This window comes from Opisthocomus hoazin, chromosome 18 (assembly GCF_030867145.1).
Source record: "Opisthocomus hoazin isolate bOpiHoa1 chromosome 18, bOpiHoa1.hap1, whole genome shotgun sequence".
NCBI classification, from domain to species: Eukaryota; Metazoa; Chordata; class Aves; order Opisthocomiformes; family Opisthocomidae; genus Opisthocomus; species Opisthocomus hoazin.
The window spans coordinates 17,034,960-17,051,294 of NC_134431.1; the positions used below are offsets into that span (position 1 = coordinate 17,034,960).

At 39.3% G+C, this 16,335-nt stretch overlaps 1 protein-coding gene across 2 annotated transcripts; it reads right to left on the reverse strand.

Annotated features, from left to right (window-relative positions):
• Nucleotides 1-444: 444 nt before the first annotated feature.
• Nucleotides 445-16,293, reverse strand: YTHDF1 (YTH N6-methyladenosine RNA binding protein F1). Of its 2 annotated transcripts, none has more exons than XM_075438591.1 (5): nt 15,862-16,293; nt 15,419-15,443; nt 13,837-13,916; nt 7,667-9,193; nt 445-1,809 (listed from the first exon to the last, which is right to left on the reverse strand). In XM_075438591.1, the coding sequence occupies exons 1-5, from the start codon at nt 15,886-15,888 to the stop codon at nt 1,783-1,785; spliced, it is 1,686 nt and encodes a 561-aa protein (XP_075294706.1). In that variant the 5' UTR covers nt 15,889-16,293; the 3' UTR covers nt 445-1,782. The 2 variants fall into 2 exon arrangements, with proteins under 2 accessions (XP_075294706.1, XP_075294705.1); XM_075438590.1 differs by having other exon boundaries at nt 7,590-9,193.
• Between the last annotated feature and the right edge of the window lie 42 nt (nt 16,294-16,335).

The following is a 16,335-nucleotide window of genomic DNA, read 5'->3' on the forward strand; positions in this document are numbered from 1 at the left end:
CCTCCTGAAAGCTACAGGACAACTTCCAAGTCTTTCTTCAGCTTCTCTACCATACAAGGAAAAAGGAAAGTTCAAGTGACAGCCACTGTACACGAATGCATTTCCTCTGAGGAATGGTAACATTCAAAACAGCTTAAACGTCTTCTGCAGCGTCCTACAAAACCCTTCTGCAATCATCAAGTGTGCTGACAGCAACCATCTAAGCTATTCGATTCAAACACTTCTCAAATTAGACTTAATTCATGAGGTGGCATAAAGGCTGATTACAATATAGGAAGACAACTGAAAGTAGGGAAAAAATGAAAATGACATCAAACTTGCTAAATATGTATTGTTTATTAAGGCTTGTATTCTCCTAGAGGAAAAAGTTAATCTGATGCTGTCCATTACCCCTTACAGGCAGTAACAGTCCAGAGACAGAGTTATACGTTCTAAATACAAGTCTAAATGATACAGATTAAACTTTATTTAAATTGGAGGTCCTTTTGGAGTAAATAGTATTCAGAAGATACTTGCTTTCTAATATAGTAAAAGATCCTCTACAATAAACACGTGCAGATTCAGTGTGCTAGAGCAGCGGACATGAGCACCATTTCCATGCTTAATTGGAACTCCAGTTGGTGACAGGTTCTCCGACGGTCCCCTCACTCCACAAAAACATGACAGCAAATTCAGTTTCTTAAAACAGGTTTTTTTACTCATCCAACAGAAAAAAATTAGACATACACACTGTCAATTTTAAACATCTGAGGCATAATCCATCGTATTATCCGTACTATTAGTTCCTACGTTAAAGCTCAGCATTATTGGTATAAAAAAAAACTTTAAATGGTATTAGGATTTGGGGGGTGGGAGGGAGTAATGAAGGTAAGGATTAAAAATGATCTGCAATTAACTAATAACACCTGAAAGCTGAAACAGGTTTAAACACATTGTCCAAAACCCCTGCAATGTTGATAGCATCACATTATTATTTAATTAAGCTACAAAAACTGTAAAGCAGAATTATGGCTGAGAGAAAGCATCTCGCTCACTCCCGGCAGGATATGGTATAACAAATGCACACTGAAGCACTGGCTAACAGAATGTGAAAGGGAAATATTCTCCAGAGAAACAATTTCACTGACAATTTGATTTTCTACTAGACAGAAAAAACCAACATGGCGCATTAGCAATTTTAAAAGTGTAATTGTACAGATAAATAAAGAGGCATAGCAGCTGCACAAAGTGATCAGAAATTTAGTTTTTTTCATTTCAAAATTCTGAAGTGCAGTATCTCAAAAGTTTTTTAAATGACAAAAATCAATGCACAGTTTCTTACTTCCGCCATGAAGAAAAAGGGTTTGGGAGGAGGATAAAGGAAGATTTGTGATGTATTCTCCATAATCTCTGTATCTGGCTAGGAACATAATTTGTGCCAAAATAAAGTCTTTGGGAAGCATTGACCCCTTAGTATGCTCATGTATAGGTCCACATTAGGTTAATATAACTGTTTATCAACTTAAAAAAATAAAATCAGACACAGCTTTATTAATGATTTCTACAGAATTTTACATAGAAAAAAAAGATACAAATTAATGCAGATCCACTTGGGCAAAAATAAACTACAACGTACTTAAAGATGCGACAACTTAATTTCCCCTGCACGAGAAGATATATCGGAGCTGAAAGCTTTAGTTTGTCCTGATGCCAGGATACAGCACCAGTATACTTAAATTTTGTTTCTCATAGTCGAATTTAATATCAGTTCTAGTATATATATCAAACTGTATATGTTTATTCTTATTGTTTGTTTCGATTCTGACGTTCCTGCAAAGAGAAAAAAAGTTAAAAGTTAAGATTTTAGTTAAATGAACAAGCAAAATGTTTTTAGTATGGTAACAGCACTAATGTGATCCCAGACAATTATATACTTTTTAAAAAAATTGCTGCTACATATTCTAAATATGTTGTATATACCTGACAAGCCAAGGAGTTGGTAACTTAATATGAAGTGGAGCTTCAAGTGGAACAGCTGAATGAATATCCATATACAGTCACTTCAAACTGACAGCAGACCGAGGTCAGGGTAAGAAAGATAAGGAATATCAACATTCCCAATCAGAAATGGGAGTTGAAATATTCTGCTTTCTGGATTAGTTACTGGGAAATACTTGACAAGTCAGGGGGAAAAAAAAAAAACCCACACATCATCAAGTGGAAGAAAATTTTTGTGCTTTTGCATGGTCTGGTAAGAACTATCACGGCTGGACTGAACAACCCAAGAATTTCTGAAAGCATTCTAGTACAGAAGCCAGCAGGCTCTTCGAGGTCTCCCTCAAAAGTTTCTGCTAACCACAAATCCTGAAAACAGCTACAGGTAATCTAAGGGACACCTGCAGGCATCCCACAGCAGCTGCCAGTCTCCACCTAACTGGTGCTCTCCCAGCAACAAACGGCCCATTCGGAGCTGACGCTGTGCACAGGGCTTACCCCGACACGCTGAGCAACGCAGCAACACAAAAGGGGGACTTCTCAATAATTGTTTCAGGAGCCCCACGAGCTGCAGAACATGCAGAAGACAGCAAGACCTGCTGAATCAAACATGCTGCTGCATCTTTAGGCCAGCACATTTGTCCAGCTAAAACACCACGCAGATTGAATAGGAAGGGTTCAGCCTTACAGTTTTCCATTTAATCCCAAAGGTGTTTAAAACAGACTGTACAGTGCAAAACAGGCATGTGAAGAGTCTACCTCGCGTACTGTACTTGAATGCATCAATATGGCACCAAACACTACTTCAAGCAAGAAAATTGTGAAATAGCCCAAGCATAAACAACAGTCAACTCCTAAACTAAAGCCTTCAGATTTAACTTGTTTTGTGGAATCTTTCTGTATAAAATTCATTTTGTAATTGTTTCTGCTGTGATGTGTCAATTTTAATAATAAAATTACATCGAGAAAGTCCAGCATAACTTCTCAATCTATGATTTAAGACATCAGTAAAATTGTTTACACGGTCTGTTTTGTTGATTTGGTGAAAGTGGTATAATTTCTTTTAAAAAATCTGTATTCCATCTATCTCTTAATTGCTGACTTATGATGAACTGTTAATGAAATGCCACTTCTTAGTGATAGAGTCAGAACCTATTTGGTGTCGTATGTTCTTAATCAAAAGAACTTACGGCTGCCTGACATTTCAAACAAAAGGTGGTTAGAAAGAATCTAAAACTGAATCACATCAACCCCATTTTGAGGCTTCAAAAAAAGTAATTATTCCATCCTACTTCCATTTCTAAGGTGGCAAATTCCATTTATTCCACTTCAGTGCCCCACCATGCTCATCAGCCCACTGTTTCCCACTGCCATCTTACATAATTTATTTTTATTTTTCTATTTAGTCATCCACTGACCCTCATAATCCCACTTTCTTTAAAAACGGAAGTCCTGGGGACTAGGCCCACATAAACAGAAGACATGCTAGCACCCGAGACTTCTACCTGGTACCTAGAAAGTACACTCATCGCATTCAGAGACTCAGCTCAGGCTTTATAATTCAGTAAAACCGCTATTTACTGAGCAAGTTTTTAAGCAGCTCCTCCTACCTTGCTGCCTGCTTGCTCTCTCAGGGGCTAATCTGAGCCTTCCTTTTAAAGTGTCTGAAATCATATAAACTGACAGGGAGGAAACTGATGCAAAAACCCTTGGTGCTCTTGAGCATAGCTGCTTTTTAGAAGCTCTGACTCCCAAATTATCCTCCTTACTGCTATTTCGCGCTTCTGCAAGCAAGAACAAGCAACTAATAAAGCTTTGTTCATTTTGGTTCTGAAGACCCATCCGGAGCCTTCGTAGTTTCTCTTCTCCAGAGGAATTCTCTGCTATCTCATCGGGGAGCTCCTGTTGCATACTTCTCCTTCGTGACATTAATAGGTATAGTCTTCAGACACAGGAAAACCAGGTTTTCACAAAACCTGCAGAAGCTTCCATTCTGGAGACACTCATCCCTGTCAAATTTCTGTTCCTTTCACCTCAGTGCGAAGCAGCTGCCAACCTTCCTACTAAACTTTATTTGTTAAGGTGAGTGGGATGAAAGCATTCATCTTCTCACACACACACACACAAAAATGTTTTCTTTATATCAGGAAACACAATTAGTATCAATCTTCAAATAGAAATGTTTTTTAACTACAGTTTTGGAGGAAGGACAATATTTCACCCTTCAAAGTTCTGTGTCAACGAACGTGTTCACAGAAAGCACGCTGAAAGGAAATATTTACACAATGCTAGAAGAAAATGAGTATTTCTAAGTGCCAGCATGCACTAGCTAGCACTTTGCAGTATTTAATCACCCAAAGGGAGAAATATTACGCTTGGTGATTCAAGAGCTTTCTGAGATAAGACTACTGAGCTCTTCCAGCACAATACCAAGGCGTAGACCTTGGAATAGCCAAGTGCCTTAACACAGATCAGAGCCGAGAGCACAGCAGTCCAGTCACTATGACCATCTGGTTAAACACAGGTCTACGAAGATGAGCTGCTGACAGGAGATCAACCCATCTGTCCTACCACGAGATGCAAATATCAAAATCTGCAGCAAGTTTATTTTCTTTACAAGCTTTTTAACTTCAGAAAACAATTCTCTTAAGACTACGCAAGCATGTTTCTAGGCAATGTTAATAATCAATGCCACATTATTCTGTATTTTCTTTTTAAAGAAGCACACTCACACATGTTGCAACTTTTTTTACATTTTAAGAGCATGAGCTTTTATCACAGAAGTTGCTCTCTTTGTGGACACTGCAGTGGCCCTGGAAACTGACTGAAAAATGCTAGGAGGGTCAGGAGAGATTTGAAGCCACGTGCTTTCCTGCTGTTTCATTCCAGACACCAATATCCTTCTGTTACTCCTTTCCCAGGTTCTGGATCACCAGACTAGGCTCAAAGAGTTTATCACTACAGCAAATCAAAAGCTGGACTTACATTCCAGCATAAACAAGTCTTCCCTCAATTCCAGATGCTGATACAGTCCTGAAGCAACGCTGGTAACACTGATGAATCTTTGGCACTTAGTGAATTTCATCCAGCATTACACCTGCCTAATCCTCATTTGATGACTTGGCATTAACACAGAGGTTCCTAGATCAGTTAAACTCAGCAAGCACACACTGCAGCTCCCTCTGCACACACTAGTTACAGAAACACTGCATAGCAACAAATTGTAACCATCTAAAGAAAAGTATCTGAAATGCTAGTGGCTTGCATTATACAAATTACACGAAGTTATTCCTACCTCCTAAGTACTTGTGTATAAATGAAATGAAAGCATTCAAGTCTCCATTTGTAGATTTTTAGGAATTCTGACCTCTATAGTCACAACAGTGGTGAAATGGAAGCACATTTCAAAAAGTGATTTTACAGCTAAACAAAGTATAATGAGTAAAACCACAGCAACTTGAAAACCGTTTAAGCTGGCACATATACAAAATCCACCTGAAAATGTCAATTAGGCCATAAGATACCTTAACTGGCAATAAGCTTCTTCAAAAATTCTTGTCACGGGAAGGTTAACTTTGTGTAACAGGAAGGCTTCAACTTCACTAGCACAAACTTCTCAATAAGAAGTTCAAGTGTGTGCATATGCTACAAAGAAACTCTTCTAGCAATCAGTTGTACTTACAAAATTAATTTAGTCAGTGAAGGGGAGAATATTAACTTTCCAGACAATAGTTTTGTAGAATGTAACTCAACAAGTAGTATCTTATTTTGCTTTCCCTCATTGTTGATCTGCTTTACTTCTCTAGTACCATTATCTTCCTCTGTGTACTTCGCTGCCTGTATACTGTCCTATTTTCGAAGCTATTGGGAGGAACCTAAAAAAATGTTAAATTGTACTTCAGAGTTTCTTTTCTGAATGTGTCATACAAGCTAGAGCCTCAGTTTTAAGTGAGGCAGAAAAACTGCATTATTTTGAAAAACTGATCCTGTTACAAAGCAGTGATCTGGGTAAGACTATTGTATCAGCACTCGAACTGAAAGTGGGAAACAGTTGTGTATGTTAGAACAACCCAGAGCAGGATCAGCCCAATAGCTGAACATCAGCCCCGAGCTACCACAAAGCAAATGAAGTTTGGCATTCAGTACGCAGCCACCTGGATCTTCCTCAAGCCAATAAGTTAACTGTTCAAGACTAGATCTCCTATCACCTTCCCAGTACTCCCACTCCTTAAACACGCACATTATTCTCCCCTCCAGCCTTGGCAGCAAATCAGAGACTCAGGACTAAAAAAAAAAAACCCAAACAATCCCCCCTCCCATACACTGTAAACACTGGACAAAGGAACCCAGGCCTTTTGACTTCTTCAAGATTCTCTGCTACAGAAGGGAGCACCTCTCTTCAAAACACAGGTTGCATTAAACATAGATTTGCTAATTGTCTACTGAATGGATGAAGTCTTGAAGGCTTTTAGGGTTTAGCTTGTGAAACCCCACATGGAGCACACAAAAAAAACTTCAAATCTTAAGCTCTCCTTCCCTGCTGTGTTGAGGTATGCTACGCACATCGTATCTGATGGCTAGGAAAAGTTAAGTTTTTAAGACATTGATCTCCTCTCTCATAATTTAAGGGTACATTCTGTGAAGACAGTTTAAAGCAATTTTATCTGCACTTTTAAATGGCAATAAAACCTTTAAAATGGCAACTTCAATTTAAGCTCTGGGAACACACATTAGTTCTTTGCTTCAAAAAGATTTTGAAGCAAGCGTGAGCTGCACTAAACTAACCTGTCAAACAAACACTTTATTTGAAATGCTATACAAAAAAGTCTATGAAACACTATCGGTATCAAGCAACTTTAAATGTTACTTAGCTAAACCCAACACCTACTATTTTGTCAGTTCATTACTTCTAGACTGCCTAATTAGAGAAAGGCATTCTTGAAACTGAGGTCACAGGATGGACAGGGACAGATGTCTGTTGTGGTAGACTGAGAGTCATGAAAGCGTATTTAAATTTTTACTACACTTTCCCAGATACTGCCCAAATTCCTCTGACTGCATCTTCACTCCAAGCTTCTTGTCAAGAATTAGTAGACTGATTAGACCTGGAAACTGAAAGCCTTTATTTACCCAAATAACAATACTAGTGACTCAAGCAGCAGAAACGCCATCTTTCTAGCACTACTGCAGCAATTTTATGCAACTCTTTCTTGCCCAGAGAGATCAACTGAACAAACAAGATCAGGTTTCCTGGTCTTAAAGGTGATGTACAAATTTCAAGTGCCAATGCAGGTATCAATTTTGATAGCCCAGTTCCAGCCCAACAGTGCTAAAACACCTCGTATCTATAAGACAAAAAACTTCAGTGGCAATCACTGGCAGAACCCAATTCTGAAACAAACTACTTTCTAGTTTATTAACCATTTTAAGGTAAAAAAATAACTCCAAAAAAGGGGCATAGTACTCTTTATCTGCATTACTGTTTAGCTTTCTGCTTTGAAACTCATTTGCTATGAAACTGTGACAAACAAGCATTAGTTTGTTTTTTGTGTTGTTAAACACACATAAAACCATCAAGTTGATATGTATGAAAAACATTTTGAATTCCTACTTACATTTTTTCCACCATAGCAGCCTTCACATTTCATTTTCCCCATATCTGTGTATAAAATAAATTTTTTAATAAGTTTACCTTCCGCACCACCTCCTCCTCTTCTTGGCGCTTTTCATAATGAGAAAAGTCATCAAAGATGGAGGTCGTGTGCTTGTAAGTAGCAATAATTTTAAGCACTTGTTTTGCTTTTTCTAAGGGCACCTCCTGTGTATCACGGGAGTTTGTAACGGGTTTGTTGTCATTGTTCTCCAGCCTGATGTGTCGGAGCTGGTTGTTGGGCACATCCTTGACAAAGATCCACTTGACATCAAATTTCCCCTTCCACTTGTCCTGAGACCAGACACCTGCACTGGTGCCATAGTCCACAGGCGATTTCATCTCTGCTACTCCGCAGAAGTGTCCACTGCCATTGACACTGAATAGCAAGTAGACTGGACCCTTGCTATTCATGGACCGAAAAGCACTGTCCAGGCGTTTGTTGCCATGTTCCGTACTACACCAAATAGAATACTTAATGGAACGATGAATATCATCCTCAGAATAGCTCTTGATTATGAACACACGTCCATTTTTAAGGTTCCATTCAAAATCTTTAGGGTTATAGCTGTGAGCAGCTTTCAGTTTTTCAAGGACAGGATGGGACTCACCACTTGGAACAGGGTTAGGCTGGGTACTGCCAGCTGAGTTGCTGTCGCTACCAGTTCCTCCACTTTGGCCAAAAGCTGCATTTCTGTTGCGAGGAGCTACCCAGCGATTTTGGGGCGGCTGCTGAGGGGTCTGATACTGCGGCTGAGTCAATGGAGGAGGCTGAGTTGGAACAGGCTGAACAATTTGTTGTTGTGGCTGTGGAACAGACTGAGGAGAAGGTATCTGTTGGGGGGCAGGAACTTTTGCCACAGGACCCTTATTGTCCCAAGTACCTATGTCCATATTATGCTTTATAGGTGGAGGTGGCAATGCTCCTCCAATTACAGGTCCAGTTTTCGTTTTCATTTTAGGCTGTGGTTTCGCAGGCTTGCTAGCTATAGCAGCCCAAGAAGTTGGTTTAGATACTGGCAAGTTTACATTAGATCCACCGTTACCAGAGAGGGCACCTGTCATCCCAGCACTGCTGACAACAGAACCTACTGTTTTCACCGCAGAAGTTGTAACATCTCCACCAATCTTAAGTCCAACCATTCCCTGTTCGATACTGTTCATTCCAGGAGCTTTATTTAAGGTATCATTATGAAATCCTGTTTGTCCATCCACAATGGTACCACCCAGTGAACTAGGCGGGTAGCTGTAACTGCTCCCATATGCTGAACTTTGAGTCTGCTGTCCTTGGGATCCGCTTGTTCCCCAAGCCGAGAAGGCAGGGTTTTCAGGGAAAAAGTTAAACCGGTGTTGATAGATATTATTTCCCAGACCTCCAGGCTGTCCAAAAACAGCATCATGCATAAAATGATGATCTCCATTACTGAGCTGTCCATAGGTGGTGAGATATGGGATAGGAGGATCTCCTCCTGTAGACCATGGTGCTTCACTGAGAGAATAGGGGAACCCAATAGATGGTGGATAATAACTGGACAGATAAGGATCAGTCATTGATGGATAGCTACTGTTCTGTTAAAGAAAGAAAAAAAAAAGGTAACTTCAGACATTAAAAAACCTTCACTTATAAATAGTCACAAAACTGTTCATCACTAAATAGAAAAGAACAACAGACACAAGGAAATTTTATTTCTAATTACAGATCTTAGTTCATACTCTAGGAAAGATTCAGGACTAAAATGCAGTATCTAGGTAATCTATAATACTGTCTGGGACCAGTGGCTCACAACAAGGTTAGCACTTAAGATTTTGAAACCATGTAAGCTTATTTACATTACTAAGGGTATTTAGTGGGTTCTTCTCGAATTATTTAATCTACCAATACATCAACGTATTTCAAGGAACTTATATAATACATTTTGTGTCTCACAGCACTACCAATATTTAGTACTTCCAAATCACTATGTGGGAGAAGTTTTAGATTAATATGACAGCACACATAACAGAAAATATGATGACAGTCCTCATTATGGAATTGTTTTGAGGGGCCAACAGTCCCTGACAAGCAAAACACACCCGAAGCAGGAAAACAGGCAACGACTACTTCTGACATAGACAGGACCACAGGGAGATCCCACACTAAGAAGCATGCCAAGTTTGCTGTAAGCAGACCTAATGACTAGAAACTGAAATTAAGGTGACTGGTAAATAACAGACAAATACATGCAAATATGGCATGTCGTATATGCCACCCAAACTCTCTGAGAAAGACCCCATTCAGCCTTTAGCAAAAGTCTCTTCCTCCCTCAGTAGTAAAGTTACAAATGTGCAAGACTGTTTGACTGTCCTTCCAAACGGGCCATCTTTCCCACTCTAGGAAATAAGAGACCAGTTATAAACCGGCAGACCCCCTCTGAAATTCTAGCTTTCCCTCCCTTTCAACTGCTTCTTGGACCACTCTAAGAAGCCTTTCCTTCTACTCTAAATCTTCTGCTGGCACCCGATTTTGAAGCATTCCATATGTTTCCCTATCCAACAACACAAAAAAACAAATGCAAAATATTCTAAAACAGGTTTTATTCCTCTTTAAATAAACTGGAAGCATATACATTGGGGACTTTCCAAACTGACACTCTAACTGTAATTATCAGTGAGGGGGAGGCAAGGTCAACATCTCCTGTTAATGAGTCAAACAGTAGCCAGCCTTTCCTTACTCATGGAGAAAGATTATTTTAAGAGGAGGAATTAATAATTGTTTCAAACTGCATCATTTCAAACTTAAAAAAAAAAAAAAAAAAAATCAGCCAAACCATACTGGAACTTCAGCCATTTTTCCAAAAATCAGATGATTTCTCAGCTCATTCAAAAAAATGAAGTAAAAAACCTCCTTGCTGAAGCATAATGCCCACCTGACACACCAAGTAATTTGTATTGCTGATTTTTGAATGACTCCCTTCCATGACACCCCAAAGCCAGTGTTACTCAATATCCTTACTTTCTGCATACAGAATGATACTATAAAATGCCTCCAAGACTTACATACAGTATTGCAACCACTTCTGAGATTTAAACAGCCTAAATCCAGTGTTCTTCATTCAAAAGAAACAATCTCTGCCACTGTTCATGCTGCCTTTATTTATCTGCATATTCTATCATTAACAAGAGATGCACAACCCACCTTCCTACGAGAAGATCCTCTAAAATGCATTAAATTTATTAAGAGTCCCAAACTAAAATAATCTGTATTTAGCATATGAAAACATCATTTTTCCAAAAGACTTTACTTTGAGATTGCTATGTGTTTTATCTCAAAGTGCTAATATTCAGAAAAATATAAAAACAAATGCAGATAAAAGGGAGGAGACATAAATAGTTCTTTGGAGATACTTAATGTTCATATATTCTACAGATTGAGAATTTAAGACGAAAAAAAATAAGCCTAGAGAAAGCAGGTGTTTCACCCTACAATATTTCTGCTAAAGGATTCTAGACAATTCCTGAGACTCTCACCCCCTGTCATACTGCCTGTAACGTTTCCACAAGGATTCTAACAAGATTAAAGGAAATTTCAGCAGAGATCCTTACAAAACATTCACTCTATTTTGACTGGCTTTATGCCAGAGTGTGTAAAAGAAACCCCGACAGAAGTCTTTCACTGCAACAGCAGTACATTTATTTCAACAAACTTATCCTTGACCCTTCTGTATCCTTCCCTTTTTTAATTAAAAAAAAAAACAAACCCAGAACACTCAAACTCCAACCATTCTCTTAATTAGGAAGGGAATCCTTCTTTCTCCCAGAGTAGGCTGCTTGTTAGCAGTTCCCTGTTACTTACAAATAATCTTTTGGTTCTGGATGACATTACATGGGGATGCCTTTCCTGCTTTGAATATAACTTTGTATATGAATACTTCACTCAGTTCTCTTTAAAAGCACTTTCAGTGTGCTTTATTATAACAAAAAGCTATCACATCTCAAATATGATCTGTATTAACTACCACTACTTGGATACCAGAACCCTTATGGAAAGAAAAGAAGGCACCACTACTTAGGAGCAGTCTTCAACATAAAGATGGAAGTCATTTATATTTTATTTGCTTACATAACTTACTCAACACTAATTTTAAAGACTAATTTGTATTTTTAAAATATGAAATTAACACAGTATTAGCAACCTACATTTGATCTTTGATGTTAAACATATTATTGTATCAGCTGGGGCTTTAATTTCTTAAAGTATTTCAAAATACCCAGCTGGTTTCACATCTTTTTTTATAAGTCACTTATATTCTACAGTAATTTTAACGGGCTGAAAAAAATCTGACTGTATAACTAGATAAAAAGGCTTTGTTCAGAAACATGATTGTCTTCAGTACAAAAACACCAGTCCTAATCAATGCTACTGTCACTTTCCACTTAAAACTGTAAGACAACCTACACAATTGTTTCTTGTAGCACGCCAATTTGTAACTGCAGCTTAAATAAATCGGTCAATGGAGCTACCCTTTCATGGAAGAAAGCTTCATTAGAATTATTATTATTATTATTAGAATTATGGAAATTCTAATAGCCCTAGCAGTTTTTCCACTTACCCCTAATAATTGGACTTGTTGACAGCTAAGACTTATTTCCTAGAATTAAACCACAATAGATGGCTCTACGTTTTTTCTATATGAATTTTAACGTTCAGTACATTTCACATTAGAAAAGCATATCTTGGTTTTAAGTAATTAAAAATTACATACAAACGTGATGAAGTGGAATTTAAAAAAAAATAGAGAAAGGTGAAAACCTCAATTTCTTTCAAAACTAATTTTGCATTAAAAAGAAAATTCTACTTCCTTTTCTTCCACAAATTTCCTGCTTTTATATGTGATACAGTACATTTAATTCCAGAGAAGAGGGAACGTTTCCCACTAAACCACTGTAACTTTGTGTAAGTCTGAAGCACACATCTACGCTGCAGAGGACTATGAAGTTTATCTTGGGAGCCAGAACCCACACAGTGCAGAGCTCAGAAGACAATTCATGTTCTCATGTACACCCTCGTCCTGACTTCCACAGCGGTGTGCCTCGATTTCTTGCAGGATGGGAACGAGCTCAAGCAGATCTATACTGTGTTAAAGTTTGCACCCTTCCCGAAAGCTGCTGTGATCCTAAACAAACTTGTAACACAGTTCTACCTGACTGCCCTAACAAAAGTGTTTAATACACCTTGAAGATAACCGATACTCAGTACGTGAACTGGTACTGTGCTCTAGTGTTTCTGCTCAAGGTTAAATCACAACTTCCACAAACAAAACAGCACATTATATGCTATTTTGTTTCAGCATATAGAATAATTGCCTTTTGCAGGCAAATGCAGTGATGTCACTAATATTAATACTGGCATCTATCAGCTTCAGGCTGAATTATAAATTTCCTGTTTAAAACATAACACTTAGCCTTTCTACCAAGAAGTAACGATGCACCTCTGGTAGGTGTTTCTCTCTGAAACAGTATTTTATATTTGTGAATGAAAACCCTTTGCATCTCCAGTTTCCATACATTTTGTTCACTTTAAAGACTTGAATGTTAAGTCAAAAATTACTTCAATTGGAAGATACTTTCAGTGATAATATTTAAATCATGGATGCTGCTTTAACATATATTATAATGAACTAGACTATATTGAGAGCTTACATTACAGTGCCTTAATCTTGAAATAACACATTTTTTATTCTTAAGACATTTCAGAGTGTGAAAGAAAACCATGTCTGCTGAAGTGTAAAGAGCAAGTGGGACAACTTCCGCAAACTATCAAGAAAGCATCAAAACCAAATTTCAACTATGCTAATCCCTAGGATTATACAAACGATACAAATCGGGAAAGCCCAAAAGCAGAACCTTCAGACTCCCACATGCAGCTCTTCTATCAAAGAGCCGTAAGATCAAGTAATCTGCCACAGCCCAACCGTATCAATAACCTGCAATCTGAGGAGCAATCAGCAGACACTAGTAGGAGCATTAACTTCATTTTCACTTGTGGCCATCTGGATATGTAGAGTAATATTAGCTTTGCGAGCACAAATGCTAGTTGTATTACCAAGTAACACAATATGCTAGTCATTTCTTTTTCCATTTCTATTTAAGGAATTTGCTCCCTCAACACAATCCTATGAATTGAGTGCCAACAGCATGCCTAAGAAAAAAACCTAAGTTAAAAATACACTAACCTGATTTGACTGCCCAGAAAGGTAAGGTTCAAAATCGTTGTCATGAACTGTATCCTTCTGATGTAATGAACCATTTTGTACTAGAAGAAAAAGGTTACAACATATTATAACACTGCTTAATAGCACTTCAGTAAAGAGTTACACCTTATGTTATTTTATGAAAAGCCGTGTTTCTTATTCACAGCGTGAAGACTCATAAAAACCAAGGGATGACATTTCCCCCCAACGGTTTCTCTTTATTTTTAAATTTAATGCAATTTAGTTTTGTAAGCTATAATATAAATAAATGAATTACGCAGTCAACAGTGAATAGATAACTCATGTGAATTACCTCTGAATAAAAAAATTTATAATTTTTCACAAGAATTTTGTGGAAAATATTGGGAAACTACATCTACTGTTCTGGTCCATAATCAGAACTCTCAGAAACTAATTCAGTTTTCTCAGTATGTGTTATTTGCTGTTTAAGTTAAGTTGGCTAAAATAAGACAAAGTGAGGTTTCATTTAATTGTGAAATAATGATTGCCAAGTGCCCTGGTATCCAGACATTTTCAGGAAAATTTAAGTCTCCGTTTTCTCATATGCAAAACAGGTATCTGCCATAATCAGACCTACTTAAGCATAAATTAATGTGTGAAAAGCATCCAAAACCTATTACTGAAAGACATACAAAACCAGAACTGTTATTAGGTCGCTTCAAATAATTTCATTTGTTTGCTTTAAATTTAAGGAAACAAGGTGAAAGACATGATGTGATAACTCCTTTATTTACCTATTTCACAGAACAGCTAAACTAAAAGTAACAGGACACCAGATAGGATGTTTAGCAAACAAGTTTGGGAATTTACCAGAATATTTCTGTAAGTTTGACAGGGAGAGTAAAGGTAAAAGTGTATTTACAAACACAGGAAATAGTGTCAATCTTTATGTAACTAGAAGTAGATGGATTTCTAAGGCAAGTTAAGATATATTAAAAACCATTTATGAGTTGAATATTGTTAGTTTCTAAGTTTAAACTGTTACAGACTTATTAGCAATCACAGTAACATTCAAGGTATTTTCTTAGACAACTTCTTATTAAGCTTATTTTCAAATAAAGCACAGGAATTATAAAAAGTGTATTATATCATCAGAAGTTAACTATTTTTAATTTAAAATTCCTTAAATAACTAAGCTTGTAGGCTGAAATATGACAGCTAGAACACGTATCAGTCAACAGCAAAACAGTAACACAACTGTACTCACATAGCAGGAAGACAGTACACAAAAGTATATATTGAATAGGTATATCCTTGTGACTTTAGGCAGAAATCTGCTTTAATTTAAGGAAACAAGAGCATTATTATGTTTAGTACTAACTGATAGCCCTTCTCACTGCAAACTCGTTAGCATTAAGTGGGACGCAAGCAAGCTTGTACAAATAACGGTTTACATTATTTCTGAACCAAAGCACAACTTCCTTTGCTCCAGATGTTATCCACAGGGACTAAGAGCAATACCGTCCTGCTCAAACACAGGTGCCTGCATAACTCATCTGTTACAGTAACAATTTAAACAACCAGGTCTCAGCGCGATCCTCACCTTTATTATCCTGTCCTTTCGGTCTCTGGGAAGCCATGGCACATAATGGGGTAAAGAGGAAAAAAAAAAAAAGGGAAATAAAAAAGTTACTTTTAGAAAAACGCTTACACTGTCACTGCAAAACACACAGCTTTTGAGGAAGGATAAGGAAGGCTCATAAAAATGGCTAACAACTTATCAGGGCTTGTTTAAACCGGGGCTGAGGAGCCCGTTTCCCGCACCGTTCAGCACCGGCCTGCCTTAGACATCGCCACGGCCCTCGAAAGGCAGCGGGAACGTGCTGCGCCCACGGGGGAAGTTAACGAGGAGGACGAGGCTCCAAGAGAAGCCGGGAGGGAGAAGAAAAGCCTCTCCCGGGCCAGGCGCAGGCACCGGCCTGCAAGGGAAACCCCCGCCCCCGGGGCGGGGTGGCGGCAGGCCCCGCGCTCCGCTTCGCCGCTTACCTGAGGGTCAACGCTTGTGGCAGACATAATTCATGTACAGGGCCGCCGTGGTTCAGCAGAGAGGGCCGGGGGAAGAAGGCAGGGCCGCTGTGGAGCGGCGCGGAGCTCCGGGGCCTGGCGAGGGGCGGCGGCGCCTCTCCCCTCAGGCGGCGGCCGGGGAGGGGAAGGGGCCGGGGCCGAGGGGGGAGGGAAAGGGGCCGCAGGCGCGCGCGCGGCCGCCGCTCGACGTCTCCTCCGGGGACCCGGTAATGGCCGGCGCCGCGTACCGCTCCTCCTCGCCTCACCCTGCCGGCCCCGTCTCTTCACATGCCCCCGGGCCGCGCTGCCCGGGCCTGCCCGCCGCCGTCGGCCCGCAGCGAGGGACAGAGCCGGAGCCTCCAACTCCAATGGCGGCGGGCGCCGGGCTGCGGTGACGTCAACGCCGAGGGAGCGCGCGGGGCACGCCGGGAAAGCACGGCCGGGCGCAGGCGGGGA